Source organism: Dama dama, chromosome 12 (genome assembly GCF_033118175.1).
Source record: "Dama dama isolate Ldn47 chromosome 12, ASM3311817v1, whole genome shotgun sequence".
Lineage (NCBI taxonomy): Eukaryota > Metazoa > Chordata > Mammalia > Artiodactyla > Cervidae > Dama > Dama dama.
The window spans coordinates 31364012-31382834 of NC_083692.1; the positions used below are offsets into that span (position 1 = coordinate 31364012).

The following is an 18823-nucleotide window of genomic DNA, read 5'->3' on the forward strand; positions in this document are numbered from 1 at the left end:
CAGCAGGGACATGTGTATGAGTGATGTGCTCATCTCCGGGCCACTATTGAGACATTGAGTTGTAAGCAGGGCATCAAGATGCATGCCATCAATGCCATCCAAAGGAAGAGAACAGGTACTTCAGAGTCCTCTGAATTTTCAGTCTTGTTTCAGAGGCACATAACTGACGCCCACGCTTGTAACCCACTGAGATTTGCTCATGGAGATACTGTCACTGGAGGTTCAACAGCCTTTTCTTATCTGTGAATTTACTAATTGACCTCAGGGATGGAAAAGATGCTTCCAAAGCAAAACGGGAAGATGGTAAGTGCCCTAGGCGTAGTGCTACGTGTGCTCACCTATGTTTAGGAGTCCAGGAGCTGGTGAGAACCTGTAGCGACCGTGGCTTTGTGGAACGAGCTGCGGCAGCTCCCTGAAGGCCCTGCCAATGTTAAGTGCTCTGTGTGGCCGTGTGTGTCTCCTCCCCACAGCCATTGACCTGCTGTACTGGAGGGACATCAAGCAGACGGGGATCGTGTTTGGGAGCTGCCTGCTGCTGCTCTTCTCCCTGACCCAGTTCAGCGTTGTGAGCGTCGTGGCCTACCTGGCCCTTGCCGCGCTCTCAGCCACCATCAGCTTCCGCATCTACAAGTCGGTTTTACAAGCTGTGCAGAAGACCGACGAGGGTCACCCTTTCAAGTGAGTGTCCGACCGACCAGCCCTTGCCCCGCCTCTAGCCAGCCCTTGCCCCGCCTCTAGCCAGCCCTTGCCCCGCCTCTAGCCAGCCCGTGCCCCGCCTCTAGCCAGCCCTTGCCCCGCCTCTAAACAGCCCTTGTCCCGCCTCTCACGTGGCTCTTTTCTCTACCTCTATTTCACCGTCTTTGCACTTTGGGTCCTGCTTCTTTTGACCTTTAACAGGCCTCTTAGAGTTTCCTTTAACACTGTCTTTTAATACCAAATATTCCTGTTAAATTTCTAAAGCAGACTCATCCCTAGTCTAATGCTTACTGCTTTATTGAGCTTTTAAAACTTTAATCACTTCTAATTAGATGTTAAATATTTATCTTTAATATACATTTCTGTAATTTATATAATATAAATTCTTGTGGGTGAATTTATGAAATGTGAAAACTTTTAATTTATATTTGATATTACTTTTGTATTTCATTACTTCTCATAGTAATCATAATTCATTTATATGCAAACTGTGTTTTATGATTTAAAGTGTTTCAACAATTATTCTCCCAACTCTGTGATGAAGGCAGATCATTATAACCCCTTTTCACAGATGGAAAAACAGAGGTTCTAAGAAGTAAAGTGACTTGCTCAAAAGTAAATAGCACAGAGCCAGGACCAGGGTGTTTGGATTTTTTGTTTGTTTGTTTGTTTGGATTTTTATTTCTGTGCTCCTTCCAGAAGTTTAATGTCAAAGGGCCAAATTCTGTGGGATGTGAAGTTCATCCCTCAGAATCTGTATAGTATTATGTACTCACAATCGAATAGTATTATGTACCCTCTTCTGTATTTTAATACAGGGGAAACCTGACTCAAATGAGCACTGAGGAGGAGGGTTTCTTTAAGGCAGTGTATTAAGAGGATATATGAAATGTGGCAGAGGGGGATACTAGCACTGCCAGCTGCATGCTCCCCAGCCCCACCCCAGCTTACTCCAGATCCAGCTTGTAAGCCTTGGGTGTTTTAGCACTGACTGTCAGAGTCATACCATCGCCTGCTGCAGGCCCCGCTACAGGTGTCCCCACCTGCTATAACGGGGATGTTTCTGCATCCTGGATGAGACCTATGGATACTGCTGCATAATGGCTTCTGAGCCAACCTCAGTAATTCCTGGGGGATGTCTCTGAATCCTCCCTGGCTCAGCCTCATCAGCCAGCTTGAATCAAGGTCTCAGGGCACCAGGCTCTTAAAAGAAGGAAAAGATGCCAGGGCCTTGTCGACAAAAGGCAAAATGCCATGTTTCACACATCACTTCCTAGGCTCTGGTTCCTGCCCTCATTGTCAAACACAATTACAGTTTGATCATCCTCACCCTTGGAATGTATTTGGCCTTCTTCTAATGCAGAGTTAATGGGTCTTCTGGGCTATAACTTGGTTGCCTTCCCAAAGGTGGGAAGAATAGAGAAGTGGCGTGTCATCTTACTAGGGTGAATACTATGCCTGCTTCAGTAACCCTCGCCTGTGACCAGTATCCACACCATTAGAGTCCTGTCCTGCTCCAGCCTTTACCCTTAGCCATACAAGAGATGTTGGCTTCTGCTGCGTTTTTGGATCCAGGACTGTCAAGTTACACTGGGGACTTACCTCTCACTTGTCTTATTTCTTCTGTAACTACCCAGTTGTAGGACCAAGAGTCAAACTGTAATTAGCTCAATTACTTTATCTTCCATTAGGAGACACATTTAAAACCTAAACGTTCCTTTGGCTTAATTGTTTCTATCAATAAAAGGAATATCTGACTCAGAGTACATTTTGAATCCAAACATATCAGCTAGACAAATCTGCTTTTCTGATTATTTTTCTAAAAAGCCAAACATAAAAATTCTCAATCCTCAGAGTTAGGTGAGCACTGTTAGAACTCTAGAAGTAGACAACATGGCAGGGAAAAGGAAGGAGAAAGAGGATGGGTCTCGTTGGCAGCGGGGGAGGGGGGTCAGGGAGCACAGCGGGTATGGTCAAAACAAGAGGATCAATCGATTGATTTTTATAGATTTGTAGAGCCTGGTTTATCTACCCAAGAGTTCAAATTAACCCTTTGAACAAATGGAAAATGCAGTTACTAAAAATACCACTCTTACTAGAACCAGCGAGCATTTTAATATGTCCCAGGTCACTTGTGTTTTCAGAGCTCTCTAGAATAAAACCTAAAAGTCCTTTCCAGAATTTAAATATGAAATCTTAGAGATTTGATGAGAAATAATAATTGGCAGCTAAGATTTTGAGATATCTCAATTTAAAAAGACAATTCATCTTCATGCAGCCAAGAAGAAATAAGAACTTTTCACAATTGCCCAGTGAACCAGATATACAGAGAATTCAGCAAGTGAACTGATTTGGGACTGACTTTTCTCTGCTCCTAGCCAGTTGCTCTGAATTATCAACTCACATTATCATGTTGCCTATGAGAGACAGAAGCAGTCACATTGCCCCCGCTGAGTGCCATGATTCCTGTGTTCCCCAGTGTACTAACTGTGGGTGTGGGTGTGGTGCCCTGCAGCCTTCTGACTGGCGTAAATTCTTCAGCATGACCTGACTGTGGTCCTCAGAGTTGGGGAAAGGAAACTTAGCTGTTTCAGAATTCCTTCTGATGGAGTTCTCTGTGGGGATGCTCTGTTGACAGGGCCTACTTGGAGCTCGAGATCACCCTGTCTCAGGAGCAGATTCAGAAGTACACAGACTGCCTGCAATTCTACGTGAACAACACGCTCAAAGAACTGAGGAGGCTCTTCCTTGTCCAGGACCTGGTGGATTCCTTAAAAGTATGAGCATTTAAGCCCGTTTCATTTGACAATCTTGAGTTTTGTTTTCCCTAAAGTTACATATAATGTTATAAACTTCCACCTGATGGAGAATAAAGTAAGTGCTAATTATATTCTAGAGTCTGAAAATGTCCAGCTGTACAGTACCGTGGAGCTCATCCAGTCTAATATCATTTTACGGATGCTGAAACTATGGTTCAGAGAGGTTAAGACACTTGCCTGAGGTTGCCCAGTGAGTCACTGACAGCTGGGATCAAACCCAGGTTACATGGCTTTTAGTTCTGTACTACTTACAGTACCCCAGGCTGCTTCTTGTTCCCATTTTCAATTCCTCACATTCCTAAAATTATTTTTAAAATAAACATCTAGTTTAGGGAATTTGAAAAATACACATGCTTTTTCTTAGAAAGAAACGCTGTACTCTGCTAATAATAAGACCTGTGGGCTATGAGAATGAGCCCCGGACATGTAGAGGAGGGGCACCTGGGTGTTTTTCCTGGTTCCATCATTGAACTCACTGGGCTTCTTGGAACAGGCTGCTAGGACCACCACATGGCCTATACGGAAAACCAAAGTCAATCAGTCATGACTCAACAGGGCCATGAGCAGAGGGGTGGGAGCTCAGGCAAGGATTCTGTCAGTTCTCCATTCTCCTAGAGCACTGGGAGGGATCTGTACCATGGGCTGCTCCTTGATGAGAAAGAAAGAGCAGAAGGAAAGTGAGTGATGAGTCCTTGATGCTCAAGGTGCTTTACTGGAATAACATCTTGGCAAATAATGACTTAAAAAAGAGAGCAGGTCAACATCACTCATTATTAGAGAAATGCAAATCAAAACCACAATGAGGTACCACTACACGCCAGTCAGGATGGCTGCTATCCAAAAGTCTACAAGCAATAAATGCTGGAGAGGGTGTGGAGAAAAGGGAACCCTCTTACACTGTTGGTGGGAATGCAAACTAGTACAGCCACTATGGAAAACAGTGTGGAGATTCCTTAAAAAACTGGAAATAGAACTGCCATATGATCCAGCAATCCCACTTCTGGGCATACACACTGAGGAAACCAGATCTGAAAGAGACACATGCACCCCAGTGTTCATCGCAGCACTGTTTATAATAGCCAGGACATGGAAGCAACCTAGATGCCCATCAGCAGACGAATGGATAAGGAAGCTGTGGTACATATACACCATGGAATATTACTCAGCCGTTAAAAAGAATTCATTTGAACCAGTTCTAATGAGATGGATGAAACTGGAGCCCATTATACAGAGTGAAGTAAGCCAGAAAGATAAAGAACATTACAGCATACTAACACATATATATGGAATTTAGAAAGATGGTAACGATAACCCTATATGCAAAACAGAAAAAGAGACACAGAAATACAGAACAGACTTTTGAACTCTGTGGGAGAAGGTGAGGGTGGGATGTTTCAAAAGAACAGCATGTATATTATCTATGGTGAAACAGATCACCAGCCCAGGTGGGATGCATGAGACAAGTGCTCGGGCCTGGTGCACTGGGAAGACCCAGAGGAATCGGGTGGAGAGGGAGGTGGGAGGGGGGATCGGGATGGGGAATACGTGTAAATCCATGGCTGATTCATATCAATGTATGACAAAACCCACTGAAATGTTGTGAAGTAATTAGCCTCCAACTAATAAAAAAAAATAAATAGAAAAAACAAAAAAGAGAGAGCAGGGAGATTAAAATTACTTACCTTAGAGCTTTTAAGGTAACATGTCTACTTAAATCTGTAATGTGAAAATTGTGGACTAGAATACGGATCAGCAAATCTTATCTATTATATAAAGGGCCACATGGTAAATATTTTAGGCTTTGTGGGCTACACAGTCTTTGTTGTAGCTACTCAACTTTGTCATTATAGCAGAAAAGCAGTCAAAGACAATACATAAATGAATAACTGTGGCTGTGTGCTGACATTGTTTATGAATACTGAACAGTGAATTTCATATCGTTTCAACATGTTATACAAAATGTTATTTTTGTTTTAACTTTATTTGACCATGCAAAATTCATTCTTAACTTGTGGGCGTACATGAAAACAGGTCAAAGCCAGTTTGCTGACCCCTGCCCTAGTTTATTATTTCACTGAGTCCCTTAAATCTTACAACAAGGAGATCCACAGGGTTCTGAGACAAGTAAAGACTGGATCCTCTGTCAGTAATTCTATGATGAGCTTTAAATGCTCTTTTACTTCCTATTGAAACCATGATGTCGTTTGCCTCAAATTTTAATCTAAACAAATCAATGAAATGAGACTCCTATCTGTCATAATGGGTTTAGAAGCTCTGATCACCATTTCATTTGTTAGTTTGCAGTCCTGATGTGGCTCCTGACTTACGTTGGCGCTCTCTTCAATGGCCTGACCCTGCTGCTCATGGGTAAGGACAGACAAGTGTGTTATGTCTCCCTTCACATATTCTGTGAGCATCTCCCCAGGCTGTTAACTTGCTTGGATGGGTTCCTAGCAACAAATTCCACATTTTCTGAGTGCAGAGCATTTCCCTGACCATCATAGTTCAATTAAAGAGCATAATATATCAATATATTACACAGTAAAATATAAAGTTCTTAAAGTTTTTTCTTTTTCTTCAACCATAACTGGTTTTATCTGGCTTCAAATATATATCTGCTTCAATGGTGTTATGTATAGAAGATCATTTTTATCTTAGGAGGTCATTCTCTCATTCCAGGAATAATGACTTAATATTTGTGAAGGCTTCAGCTTTTTTTTGTTTTCCTTATGAACTAGCCCTGCCATCTTTTAGCTAGAATGCTGGCTACTGCAAATAATGTCATTATATCACATAACTATATAAAAATGTATCTATAAGATTGTTCCTACTGATAACTCTCGATTTTAATACTCTATTTGTTTTTCATCCCAGCTGTGGTTTCAATGTTTACTCTACCTGTAGTGTATGTTAAGCACCAGGTAAGTTCTATGTGATGTCAAACATTCATGTTAAGTTTTGACCTTGTGAACAGTGGATGTGCTCATGATTTCTTCCTCTTTGTAGGCACAGATTGACCAATATCTGGGACTTGTGAGGACTCACATAAATGCTGTTGTGGCAAAGTAAGTTGCATAGTGCAATTTATAAAAAGGAGAGACTGCCTTAGGCAGGCATTTGACTGGATTAGATAGGAGCAATAAAAGGATAATAAAGTAATAGATTGATTCACTTCTTTGAGTCATATATTTATACCCTTACCAAATATATTATTTCAGAAATAAAAGTATAAATTTTAAAACTTCCAATTAAACAGAACTTTCAGTGGTTTATTTCAGGTATCATGAAATGAATTTTAATAAATGAATGATATTAATATCTGTCTGGGGACTGGCTTATTTCCAAGAATAAGACGGATTGGAGGAAGGAAAGAAGCCTGATTCAGAAAAGTAAAATTAAATTTTAGTAGATTAATCAAAATAAAAGTGCTAGCATTTTCAACTTTTAAATAATAAATATCACTAATTTTTAAGCCATTGAAATTATTTTTAAAACAAAACATTTTTTAATCTTGAGAACTTTTATTACCTTTTAGATTACACCATTTAAACTCAATAAGTGTGTGTGCTTGCTTAGTTTATTAATACCATTGCTTTTTAAACCTGAGTCTTAAATAGACTCTACTTTATGGCTGCTTTATATATTAGGAGATAATGATTCCAGTTATAAAAGTATCTACAGTTAATATAGTCATTAACTTAGTAGTTTTCCCTAATTCTTAAATTAGTGTTTTTAGATATGTCTTAATCTAAAATGAAGTTTTTCTGTTGTTATTATTACTTAAGATTTTGTTTTAATCAAAAGCTGACCTCAGTTTGACTATAAATACACATCCAAGAAATACTAGAGTTTCTCTCCAGGAATCCCAGAATCATGTGGCTAGACCTAGATGATAGTAAGAATTAAATGGAAGTATTTTAGCTAGTCAAAGATACACAGAGCAAAACAAATACGAAAAAAGCAAAAGCGCTTAACGTTCCTCTGCTATTTGATTTGTGTGTTATCAGTTACAGTTCTCTCCTGAAGTTTATAAAGATTTTTGTTTTTATTATGTAGTTTATATTCTTCCTCTTAAATTCATGGTGAATGTGGATCTGTATCAGATATGTAGCACATTTCAAAATGCCTGAAATTATCAGCTTAACACATATGCAATGAATACGTAGTGAAAATCAGCAGATTATAGACAAATATTTACTACTTTGTATTAGGAAATGACAGGGTGGTATCACATGAGACTGGTATTTGCCAAACCTGGGGAACCTGTTAAAAATATGAATTCCAAGATTCTACAACAAACTTATGGAAATAAAACTCCTGGGATAAGGGACCCATAATCTATATTTTAATGAACTTCCTAGGTGACCTTCTGGCAGTTAGAACTGTGTTCAGTAATGACAGCAAAGGACACCAGAATAGGAGCCTGGAAACTGGAAGATAGAAGTTTTAGGCCTCAGCTGTTCAGTACTTAGTTTGAAAATCTTGAACAAATCACATCTCTTAATTTTTTATTCATTAGTTGCTTGCTTCAAAAAAAAAAAAAGACATTATTTTCCAGGCATTTCATTAACAGGTACAGAGAGTATAAAGATGAATAAGATGATCCCACCTAGCCCAGCTCTTAGCCTATGGGTATGGACAAAACTGTAAAGAAATAACCATAAGACAATATAAGAATGAAAGTAGAACTGTGTAAAATATTAAGGTGGGAGAGATAAGGAAACAACTGTTCTTACCTGGGGGATAATGGAAAGCCACTAAAATAAGGGCCCTCGATAGCTTGGCGGGGTTCTGTTGAGGATTTCTGTCTGTGTCCTCACATGGCAGAAGTAGATGGAAACTCTCTGGGTTCTCTTTTATAGGGCACTAATCCCATCCATGAAGGCTCCATTCTCATGACCTAATCACCTCCCAAAAGTCCCGCCTCCTAATACTAACATATTGGGGGTTAGGTTTCAATATATAAATTTGGGGGTGTTGGGTGATAAGGTGCAACAGGACATAAACATTCAGTCTATAACAGCCCTGAAGGATAGTAAACACTCATCAGGTGGATGATGAGGGGAATGACACTGCAAGAAGAAATAACACAGGTAGAGGCAGAAGCATGAAAATGTAGGTCAGGGTCAGGGAGCAGTGAGTCAACCAGTGTGTCTAAAGCTTAAATGAATGAAAAGATGAACTAGAAAGGGCCTAGAAAGAGAAGCTGGGGCCAAGTATCGAATGTTCTAAGGAGTTAGGACCCAACAGGACATAGCCTGCCCTTGATGTTCCTATGCAGGAGATTTGTATTTTGCACAGATTACTATAGCAGTCTAGTGGGAGGAAAATTGGAAAGTGAGATGTGGTGATTAGCAAGGAGGCTGTTTGAATTCAAACAAAAGTGGTAGGGATATAAGCCTGTTAAAATAGAAGGAAAGGAGAGATGGCAGAAACTAAAATGTATGAACATATGTATACAATATGGTTGGCTAAATTAAAATTAGAAATCAATGATCTGAACAGGAATAGAAAGGAAACTAAGGACAAAAAGAGAAACTGAGTGGGACTTCCCTGGTGGTCCAGTAGCTAAGACTTCATGCTTGCAATGCAGGGGGTCTGGGTTCAATTCCTGGTCAGGGAACTAGATCCCACATGCTGCAGCTAAAGATCCTGTATGCCATAATGAAGATGAAAGATCCTGCATGCCACAACTAAGACCTAGTGCAGCCAAATAAATAAATAGGAATAAATAAAAAAAAAGAGAAACTGGATAAGTTATGTAGTTAAACAGCAGTTCTCCAAGAGAATCTGTTTTGCCTGACACTAAATTTTGAAGGATATTTCTTAGTGGAGTCTTACCTCTAAGATTTCTTCAACCTCTGAAATTCTGATTACATGTTAGAATAATTCCACCAAAAGAACTTACGCCATTTTAGTGAAACAGTTAAAAACAGGAACTTTGGAATCAGATAGACTAGCTTGAGTCCATTTCTGGCATTTTTTAGTTATGTGAATTCATTATAAATGTTATTTGACTCCCTGAGTTTGTTTCTTTATCTATACATTGATAATGTCTGTAAAGTATTCTTAGTTGGACATAGGGAGCACTCAATAAATATTCAATGATCATAATCATGATCATCCTACTCCCACTGCTTAGAGATCAGTTCATGGTGAGGGTGGAGGACAGTCCCAGACTAGGCAGGAAACCTTGATGCCCCTCTCACCCCTATACTGAGTGAATGATAACCCTGTCCAGGTCATTTAACCTCCCTGTGTCTCAGTTTTCCAGTTCTAAAATGGGGATGCATGCTTGCTAAGTCGCTTCATTCATGTCCAATTCTTTGCAACCCCATGGACTATATAGCCCACCAGGCGCCTTTGTCCATGGGAATCTCTTGGCAACAATACTGGAGTGGGTTGCCATGCTCTTCTCCAGGGGATCTTCCCCACCCAGGGATCAAACCCGAGTCTCTTACATCTCCTGCATTGGCAAGTGGGTTCTTTACCACTAGTGCCACCTGGGGAGCCCCTAACTGGGGATAATAACACCTAACAACACTTTCTTAGTATTTCATTGAGGTACTTGAAAAGTTTTCCTGGTGTCCTTGAGGAGAAAATGGAGATGTACAGTCCAGATTATAGCACAATTGGTAGAGTTCCAGAATGTTGAAATAGTAGACCCTCTGGATGTTCATTAGTCCACCGAAAATCCATCCAGGGCAAGGTGTAGTACTGTGACACAGGGCTCTGCCCTTGACTCCATGACTTTCCATACCAGTGTTTCACATGACTGTGTGAAGACAAATCAAATATACTCATCAGAGTTCTAGGTGACACATAGCTTGGAGCAAAAGCACATTCAGAAGACAGCAAGCTCAAGATTCAAAATGAATTAAGTGATTTTGAGTAATGTAGAATGCTGAACTGAAGTTAATAAAATGAAATTGAATTGACAGGGAAAGCAAAGTCCTATATTTAGATTTTTTTTAAGTCAACTTTTGCAAATATAGAATGAGAAGAGGGGCAGATGTGATAGAGTACAATAGTGTGTGTAAAAAATCCCTGGGGGGTGAGTGATAAATAGATTAATTGATCACAGCCAAATATGAGTCAGTAATGTACTGAGGCATATTTTTTTTAATATATGCAAGTTTAGATGTTATTAATAGAAGTATATATCAAAATCAAAAGAGGCCACAGTTGTTTCATATCCCATATTGTCATTCCATAGATGTGTTACATTTCAGAGTTGAACATTTTAAGAGCTGCAGTTATATACTGAAGTCATGTCTGAAAGATAACTGGGTATTGAAGTATTGGAAATCTGACAGTCATGTGAGTGACAACCAAACTTTACTGGAGATGATTATTCTGGGAAAAAGATAACTTTAAAAGAACACAATAACTATCCTCATATATTTGGAGGTCTAACATCGTGAAAGAAGCAATCATTCTCTTTTTCTCTAAAGAGCTATGAATGGAAAGGCCAGAAGTTCTGAGATTTGAATGAAACATGAGGGGAAACAGTACCAATTAGAGTTGTTCAACAATGAAGCCATTTGCCCTGTGAAACAGTAAGCTCACTGACACCCATTCAAGTATTCACATAAAAGTTAGTTGGCCACTGTCACAGATGTGGTTTAAAGGACTTCTGCAATGGGAGAAAAGTAGAATTAGTTAACACTTAGTCTACTGTGATATTCTAAAAGCATTTCAAAACTAAACCATATATGTTATACTTTGGGGAAGACCAGACCTAAGGCGTCTCTATTGAAATGTTTCACATTCTCTGCTGCGTTACCAGTTTCTGCCTCTTCCAGCTCATTTCCACAATCACAATCTCTCCAGTCTTTCTGTCCTTGCTGTCTCTATTGCTTCTTCCCCTACCTCAATGCCGTCAGGCCTGCACCCTGAGCACTTAGGTTGCTCTTTGTCAGGGTCCTAGTGACCTTCGTATTGCTAAATCCTACAGTCGTCACTCAATCCTCAACCTTCTCAACCTCTCAGACACTCTTTATGGTTACTGCGTCTTTGTTAAGCACTCTCCTTGACCCCAGGCACTACTTGACTCAGCTGCTTTCTCGCAGTGTCTTCTCTTGGCTCTTCCTTCTCTGGTTCACCCTTCATCCCTTGTCCTGTGGCCTCAAAGACTATCTCTATGTCAAGGACTCCAAACTATGTCTTCCCCAAAGTATAACATATATGGTTTAGTTTTGAAATGCTTTTAGAATATCACAGTAGACTAAGTGTTAACTAATTCTACTTTTCTCCCATTGCAGAAGTCCTTTAAACCACATCTGTGACAGTGGCCAACTAAGCTTGTGGAGACAAGCTTAGGTTTTTAAAAAGTCCACTTTACAAATACAGAATGTGAGAAGGAGGTAGAGATGAGATAGAATACAACAATAGTATGTATAAAAAATACTTGGAGGTTTTCATTGGTTAATTGCTCACAGACAAATATGAGTCAGTTATGTGCTTGAGACATTTTCTTAAAAATCAGTGCATGTCTAGATGTTATTAATAGATGTATGAAGTCCAAATCAAAAGGTTATTGAAAACCAGGTCTATTCATCTGCTTCAGTTCAGTTCAGTCGCTCAGTCCTGTCCTACTCTTTGCAACCCCATGGACTGCAGCACACCAGGCTTCCCTGTCCTTCACCAACCCCCAGAGCTTGCCCAAACTCATGTCCATCAAGTTGGTGATGCCATCCAACCATCTCATCCTCTGTCATCCCCTTCTCCCCCTGCCTTCAATCTTTCCCAGCATCAGGGTCTTTTCAAATGAGTCAGTTCTTCGCATCAGGTGGCCAAAGTATTGGAGCTTCAGCTTCAGCATCAGTCCTTCCAATGAATATTCAGGACTGATTTCCTTTAGGATGGACTGGTTGGATCTTCTTGCAGTCTAAGGGACTCTCAAGAGTCGTCTCCAACACCACAGTTCAAAAGCATCAATTCTTGACAGCTCAGCTTTCTTTATAGTCCAACTCTCACATCCATACATGACTACTGGAAAAGCCATAGCTTTGACTAGACAGACCTTTGTTGGCAAAGTAATGTCTCTGCTTTTTAATATGCTGTCTAGGTTGGTCATAGCTTTTCTTCCAAGGAGCAAGTATCTTTTAATTTCATGGCTGCAGTCACCATCTGCAGTGATTTTGGAGCCCAAAAAATTAAGTCTGTCATGTTTCCACTCTTTCCCCATCTATTTCCCATGAAGGGATGGGACCAGATGCCATGATCTTAGTTTTCTGAATGTTGAGTCTTAAGCCAACTTTTTCACTCTCCTCTTTCACTTTCATCAAGAGGCTCCTTAGTTCCTCTTCACTTTCTGCCATAAGGTGGTGAGGTTATTCATGTTTCTCCCAGCAATCTTGATTCCAGTTTGTGCTTCATCCAGCCTGGCATTTTGCATGATGTACTCTGCATATAAGTTAAATAAGCAGGGTGACAATATACAGCCTTATACTCCTTTCCCAACTTGGAACCAGTCCATTGTTCCATGTCCGGTTCTAGCTGTTGCTTCTTGACCTGCATACAGATTTCTCAGGAGGCAGGTCAGGTGGTCTGGTATTCCCATCTCATGAAGAATTTTCCACAGTTTGTTGTGATCCACAGTCAAAGGCTTTGGCATAGTCAATAAAGCAGAAGTAGATGTTTTTCTGGAACTCTCTTGCTTTTTCAGTGATCCCATGGATGTTGGCAATTTGATCTCTGGTACCTCTGCGTTTTCTAAATCCAGCTTGAACATTTGGAAGTTCTCGGTTCGCATACTGTTGAAGCCTGTCTTGGAGAATTTTGAGCATTACTTTGCTAACATGTGAGATGAGTGTAATTGTGCAGTAGTTTGAACATTCTTTGACATTGCCTTTTTTGGGGGGATTGGAATGAAAACTGACCTTTTCCAGTCCTGTGGCCACTACTGAGGCCAAATTTGCTGGCACATTGAGGGCAGCATTTTAACAACATCATCTTTTAGGATTTGAAATAACTCAACTGGAATTCTATCACCTCCACTAGCTTTGTTCATAGTTATGCTTCCCAAGGCCCACTTAACTTCACATTCAACTGCTTGCCTAATGAATGTCCCATAGACATTTCAGATTCAGCATGGCCCAACAGATCTTGCAGTTTCAGCCCAGAATTTATTTTTACTTCAGTTGTCACACGATCTTTGTAAATGGCATTATTATTCACCTGGTTGCTCAGGCCCAAAACCAAAGCATCTACCTTGATTACTGTCAGTTTTTCCCCTGCCCACACGTTCAACCCATCAGCTTGGCAGGGGGTCCTGTCTGCTCTATCCCCTCACTGGGTACCCAGAGTGTGCCCTTGACTCCACTGGCAAGACTTCATTCCATATAACCCAAGCCATTGCCCTTCAGCACCTAGACTGCTATAGTTGTCCTCCATCCATTATTGCTCTGTTTCCCCACTTTTTTCACATAACCACCATCACGATCTTCTTTGATCACATCATTCCTTTGCCTACAATTCATCAGTGGCTTCCCAGCCACAGAATAGAATCTAAATTCCTTTTACCGCCTGCAAGTTTCAACACCATCTGGTTACCTCCTGCCTCTCAGACCTTCCCTCCTCACTCCCCAAGCACACTGGTCTCATCCTTGCCTCCTAAGCTTGTCCTCACTTTTTGGCCTCTGTACTTGCTGCTTCCTCTTCCTGAAACACTTCAACCCAGTGGCCCCTTCTTATCCTGCAGACATCTGTTTCTCACCTCAGGCGATTTAAAGTAGGCATCTCCCACCTAAAGGAAATCAGCCCTGAATATTCATTGGAAGGACTGATGCTGAAGCTCCAATACTTTGGCCACCTGATGTGAAGAACCGAGTCATAGGAAAAAACCCTGATGCTGAGAAAAATTGAAGGCAGCAGGAGAAGGAGGCAACAGAGGATGGGATGGTTGGATGGCATCACCAACTCAATGGTCATGAGTTTAAGCAAACTCTGGGAGATGGTGAAAGAGAGGGAAGCCTGGTATCCTGCAGTCCATGGGGTTGCAAAGAGTCAGACATGACTGAGTGACTGAACAACATCTCCCAGCTATCACCACTCCCCCTCATTGCCTATCATTCCATCTTGTTTGGGTTTTTTTTTTTTAATAGCATCTGTAACAATATACATTTCTCTTGTTTGTCTACTTGTTTATTTCTGGCTCCTCAACCCCTAGGAGAATGAAAGCTCCATGAGAGCAGGGCCTTCTCCCTTCTGTTCACTGAATTCCAGCATCTGGAAGGGTGCCTGGCACAGAGGAAGGTCTCAGTGAAACTCTGCATCAGGAGCTCATTAAGCTTTGATTTAATGAAGCAAAATGCTTCCAATATAAACCTACCTAAAATAATACTGCCATTCTGCGAGAATCACAGAATTTTAGGGGCATTAGAAATATCTAATTTGCACCCGGTAAATGCTCTAGGACCAGGAAGGCTCATTAGCTGCCAGATGGCACACAGTTAATTAGTAGAGAGCTGAAACTAGGACTCAGTTTTCTTCATTCCTGTTCTAGCAGTTTATGCTGAGGGTGACCATAGGTTTCTTCACCTGGAACCATCCCTGTTCATGCGTGTTGTCCTGGTATAATTAATAACAGCACTGTCTTTCTCTTTCAGAAGTGTCCCAGACTGAGTGATAAATAGCCACCTACGTATATCTCAGCTTCTATAATTCTGAAATAAATCAACATCTTGTCTACCTAAAAAGTTATAATTTAAGAAATATGGCTTCCTGGGGTCATTCATTATCTAATTATACTTCTTTATTGCATAGCAATGCATTTATAGACACTCATACATAAAAATTATGCTATTTTTTGGAATATTAAGCTATTTGGTCACTTAGCTAATTAAAGCAACAACACATAGTGATGTCATAAGATGATTTCATTAATAACACTTGTGATTTACCACTGTCTGATTTGCCTTTTTAGGATTCAGGCTAAAATCCCAGGCGCCAAAAGGCACGCTGAGTAAGCGGATACCCCACCGGGGACTGAACACCAAGAGGAATGTCTGAAGTGGTAACGGCTCTGTCTTACATGTTACTGCAAATCGATTGTTTCTCCCCCCCCCCAGTACCATAATCTTAGAGACAAACTTTAAAACAGCTGTTTTTAGGCTGTTTCTGTACCCTTAGGATATTTGAGTCACTTGTGTCAAGCACTAAAGTATAGCGAAAAGTGTATTAGATGTGGTTTTTAATTTTGTGTTGCTAAAAAAAAGTGCATGATGGTGAGAACCCAAGTTATCTTTCCTTCGTCGGTGTTCTTCTCTCTGCAATGCTTCTGTAGCTTCTCATGTTCCCTGTGGCTAGGCCTTTCCTGCCCAGTGCACTGATGCAATAGTGGAAATCGCTTCTATGTCCTTGGGTTGTTGGTTGGATTAATCTTTAATAACAATATATAGACTTGTAGACCGATGTTTAAGTGTTTTTCCAACACACACAACATAAAAATAAAAACAAGTCGACCGTACTTAGGGTAATCAGTTTTGTATAACTTAAAATAATTAAATAAATGAATAAACCCAAAAACAAACATGCAGTACTTTTGTTGTGTGAGACTGATGGGCTGATTTACATGTATGGTAACTAAAAAGTACCAGCATGTTAACTTTATTACAATTTGTATTACTTTCTCTGTAGTTCCTAATGGACTTAATTATGGATTCTGGATATTTGCACTTATGTACTTGATACTGAATGCATAAATAAATGTTACTAAGTGTAGAAACTTCTCCCTCTCTTCTCGTGATCGCACCAGAAAACTCAATGCTCTAAGAAGTAGCATCTGTGAATGTGCCGGACAGGCTGAGACCAAGTACTCACTTTGCTCCTGTTTCCAGAATCCACATAGTCCAACTCCAGCCTAGTATATGGCTCCTTTGGGTTATTAATAGAAATCACTGGAGACTGGTAAAACTGGAAAACATTCTTCATATTGTACTCGGTGGGGCTTATGTAGATAATTTAAATAGTTTTTTAAAAAACTTGAACATGGTATAAATCCTCCCATAAACTTCTTATAATAACATGCAACACAATACTGACATAAAACAATTATAATTGCTATGAACTCACTGTTTTGGTAATTATTTATTGAGCATCTACTGTACTTGATACTGAGTGCCTAGCGCTCAGAACAGGGTGGTGAATAAGAGAGACAATGAGTCCTGCCCTCACCAAGCTGAGTCTTTGGGGTTATTTACTACTCTTTGCAGAAGTCCAGTCGCCTGTGTTATGTCACTGTTAAAGTCAGAGTCAAAGATGCTGGGGTAGAAGGGGGGATGAAAGTAGTAGCAGTGGGAGAAATAAAAATGGGTGGGGGGAGGATCGTTACTTACAAAAGCCGCCTTTGAGCAGTTTTGGACTTGTGTTCAGTAAGCACTCATGGAGTTACCCTTCCGTGCAAAATATACTGACGACCACACAGTCAATTAACTAGACACTGCCAACAGCCAACACTGGGGGAGACGGGAAAAGGTTATATGGAAATGCTCACTAAGTAAAAGGCAGCATGAAATAACAGCTGCAATATAAAACTAGAGCAAACAGAGACGGATTCTCAGAGGTGGACTTTGGGGCTGGGTTCTGATCTGGCTTTTTCCAGAGGGAGACAGGTCATCACAGTACGAAGAAAGAACATGGACTAAGGTGCTGAGAAATGGGAGCGCATGGCATATGCAGAGAACAGTGAGTAATACACTGAACTGGGCTGGAAGGTGCTTGAGCAGGAATGTAGTGCCAGGTAAGGCTGAAAGGGTGGTGCTAAAAAGAGACTTGAATGTTAAGGAGTTAGTGCTTTGTTTCTTAGATCTCAGAGAGTCAGATAGACACAGTGTGGGTGCATGATAGTGGAGATTAGAAGAATATAGGAGATAATTGTGATATAACTAACAGACAGGTGACAAATGACAAAGCTTCTACTAAGGCAATGACAATGACAATAGAAAGGATATATTCACCTGTCTGATCCTCTATCTCAGCCCAACATGCCTAGCACCCACTATGCACAGAGGAACCACTCAGAGAGATGACATGGAGGGGGATGGGATTGGAGATGGTGACTGATTACATGTGGAAGTTCAAGACCAAGGCTAACCCTGAGAGTAAGTGCCTCCTTAAATTCTGCACGCTAGGCAGCTTGCCTGCATCACCCTAGCCCCAGATCTGTTAAAGACTAGCTGTTCAGGAGAGTGCAATACCATTTTTCAGGTTAGAAAGCCCAGAAGAGCTTGTCTGGGGGAGGAAAATAATCAACTTGGTTTGAGGCCTGCTTTTTTTATGGTTATTAGATATAGGAGAGGATTTTGTGTGTGTGTGTTTCAGTGTCCAATCTCTGAGATAAAGTTTCTTCTAAACAGCTTTATTGTGTCAAATTAACCTTCTTCAGAGTCTGCTTTTGCAGCATTTTCCTCTCTCCTGAGAGCCCAGAATTCCTTTCATAAGCAGCTGCTTATTCAGAGGATCTAATGAGGAATTCTGTTTGCTAGCAATGGTGAAGAAAGTTTCCTGAGGAAACTCCAGCCTGACAAAATGATAGGTATGGATGTAGAGTTTAACAGATGGAAAACACAGGGCACACATGATCCTGCTTTATAAATATCAATATCAAATGATATTGGAGATGATGGAAATAATGTAAGGACCCAATGACCAGGTAACAAGTAGACCAAGAATAGAGCCCTCAGGGGCCCAGAGTGAGTGAGGTTATCCTGAAAGCTGTGAACAATAGAAAATTCTTATAGCCTAAACACAAGTTAAGCAAGAAGGGGGTGAGTAGGTGAAGAAGCCGTGGTGTTTTATAGATCATTTCAGGAAAAAAGGAAGTAGGATAGTTCATATTTTTTCTGCTCTTTCCCCACCTGTATCCGTTTCCTAGTATTACCCTAACAAAGTACCAACAACTGGGTGGCTTAAAATGACAGAAATTTATTGTGTCACAGTTCTGAAGGCTACAGGTCCAAAACCACGTGCTGGCAGGGCTGCACTCTCTCTGATAGCTCTAGGAGAGGATTCTCCCTTGCATCGTCTAGCTTCTGGTGGTTGCCAACAGTCTACAGCATTCCTTGGCTTGTAGATGCATCACCCCAGGCCCAAGGCCATCTTCTCACTGAGTGTCTTCACATCACCTTCCTCTGTGTCCAAATCTCCCCTTTCTTTTAGGATACGCAGTCATATGGATGAGGGCCCCCTCATGACCTCATTTTAACTTCATTGCTCTGTAAAGATCCTGTTTGCAAATAAGCTAACATTTGGAGATATTGGCATTTGGCACTGCAACATAGGTTTTGTTGGGGACACAATTCAAC

The 18823-nt window shown here is 40.7% G+C and overlaps 1 protein-coding gene across 2 annotated transcripts in view; it reads left to right on the plus strand.

The window, feature by feature from the left end:
• The window catches only part of RTN1 (reticulon 1), a 236441-nt gene extending 220210 nt beyond the window's left edge, over nt 1–16231 (plus strand). Inside the window, exons 4-9 of one of the 2 annotated variants that reach the window (XM_061156946.1) lie at nt 471–678; nt 3335–3473; nt 5813–5882; nt 6390–6436; nt 6522–6580; nt 15445–16231. In XM_061156946.1, the coding sequence (XP_061012929.1) occupies nt 471–678; nt 3335–3473; nt 5813–5882; nt 6390–6436; nt 6522–6580; nt 15445–15487 (566 nt within the window). In that variant the 3' untranslated portion in view covers nt 15488–16231. The remainder of the gene's footprint in view (nt 1–470; nt 679–3334; nt 3474–5812; nt 5883–6389; nt 6437–6521; nt 6581–15444) is intronic. The other variant, XM_061156947.1, reaches the window with a different exon arrangement.
• The last annotated feature ends 2592 nt before the right edge of the window (nt 16232–18823 follow it).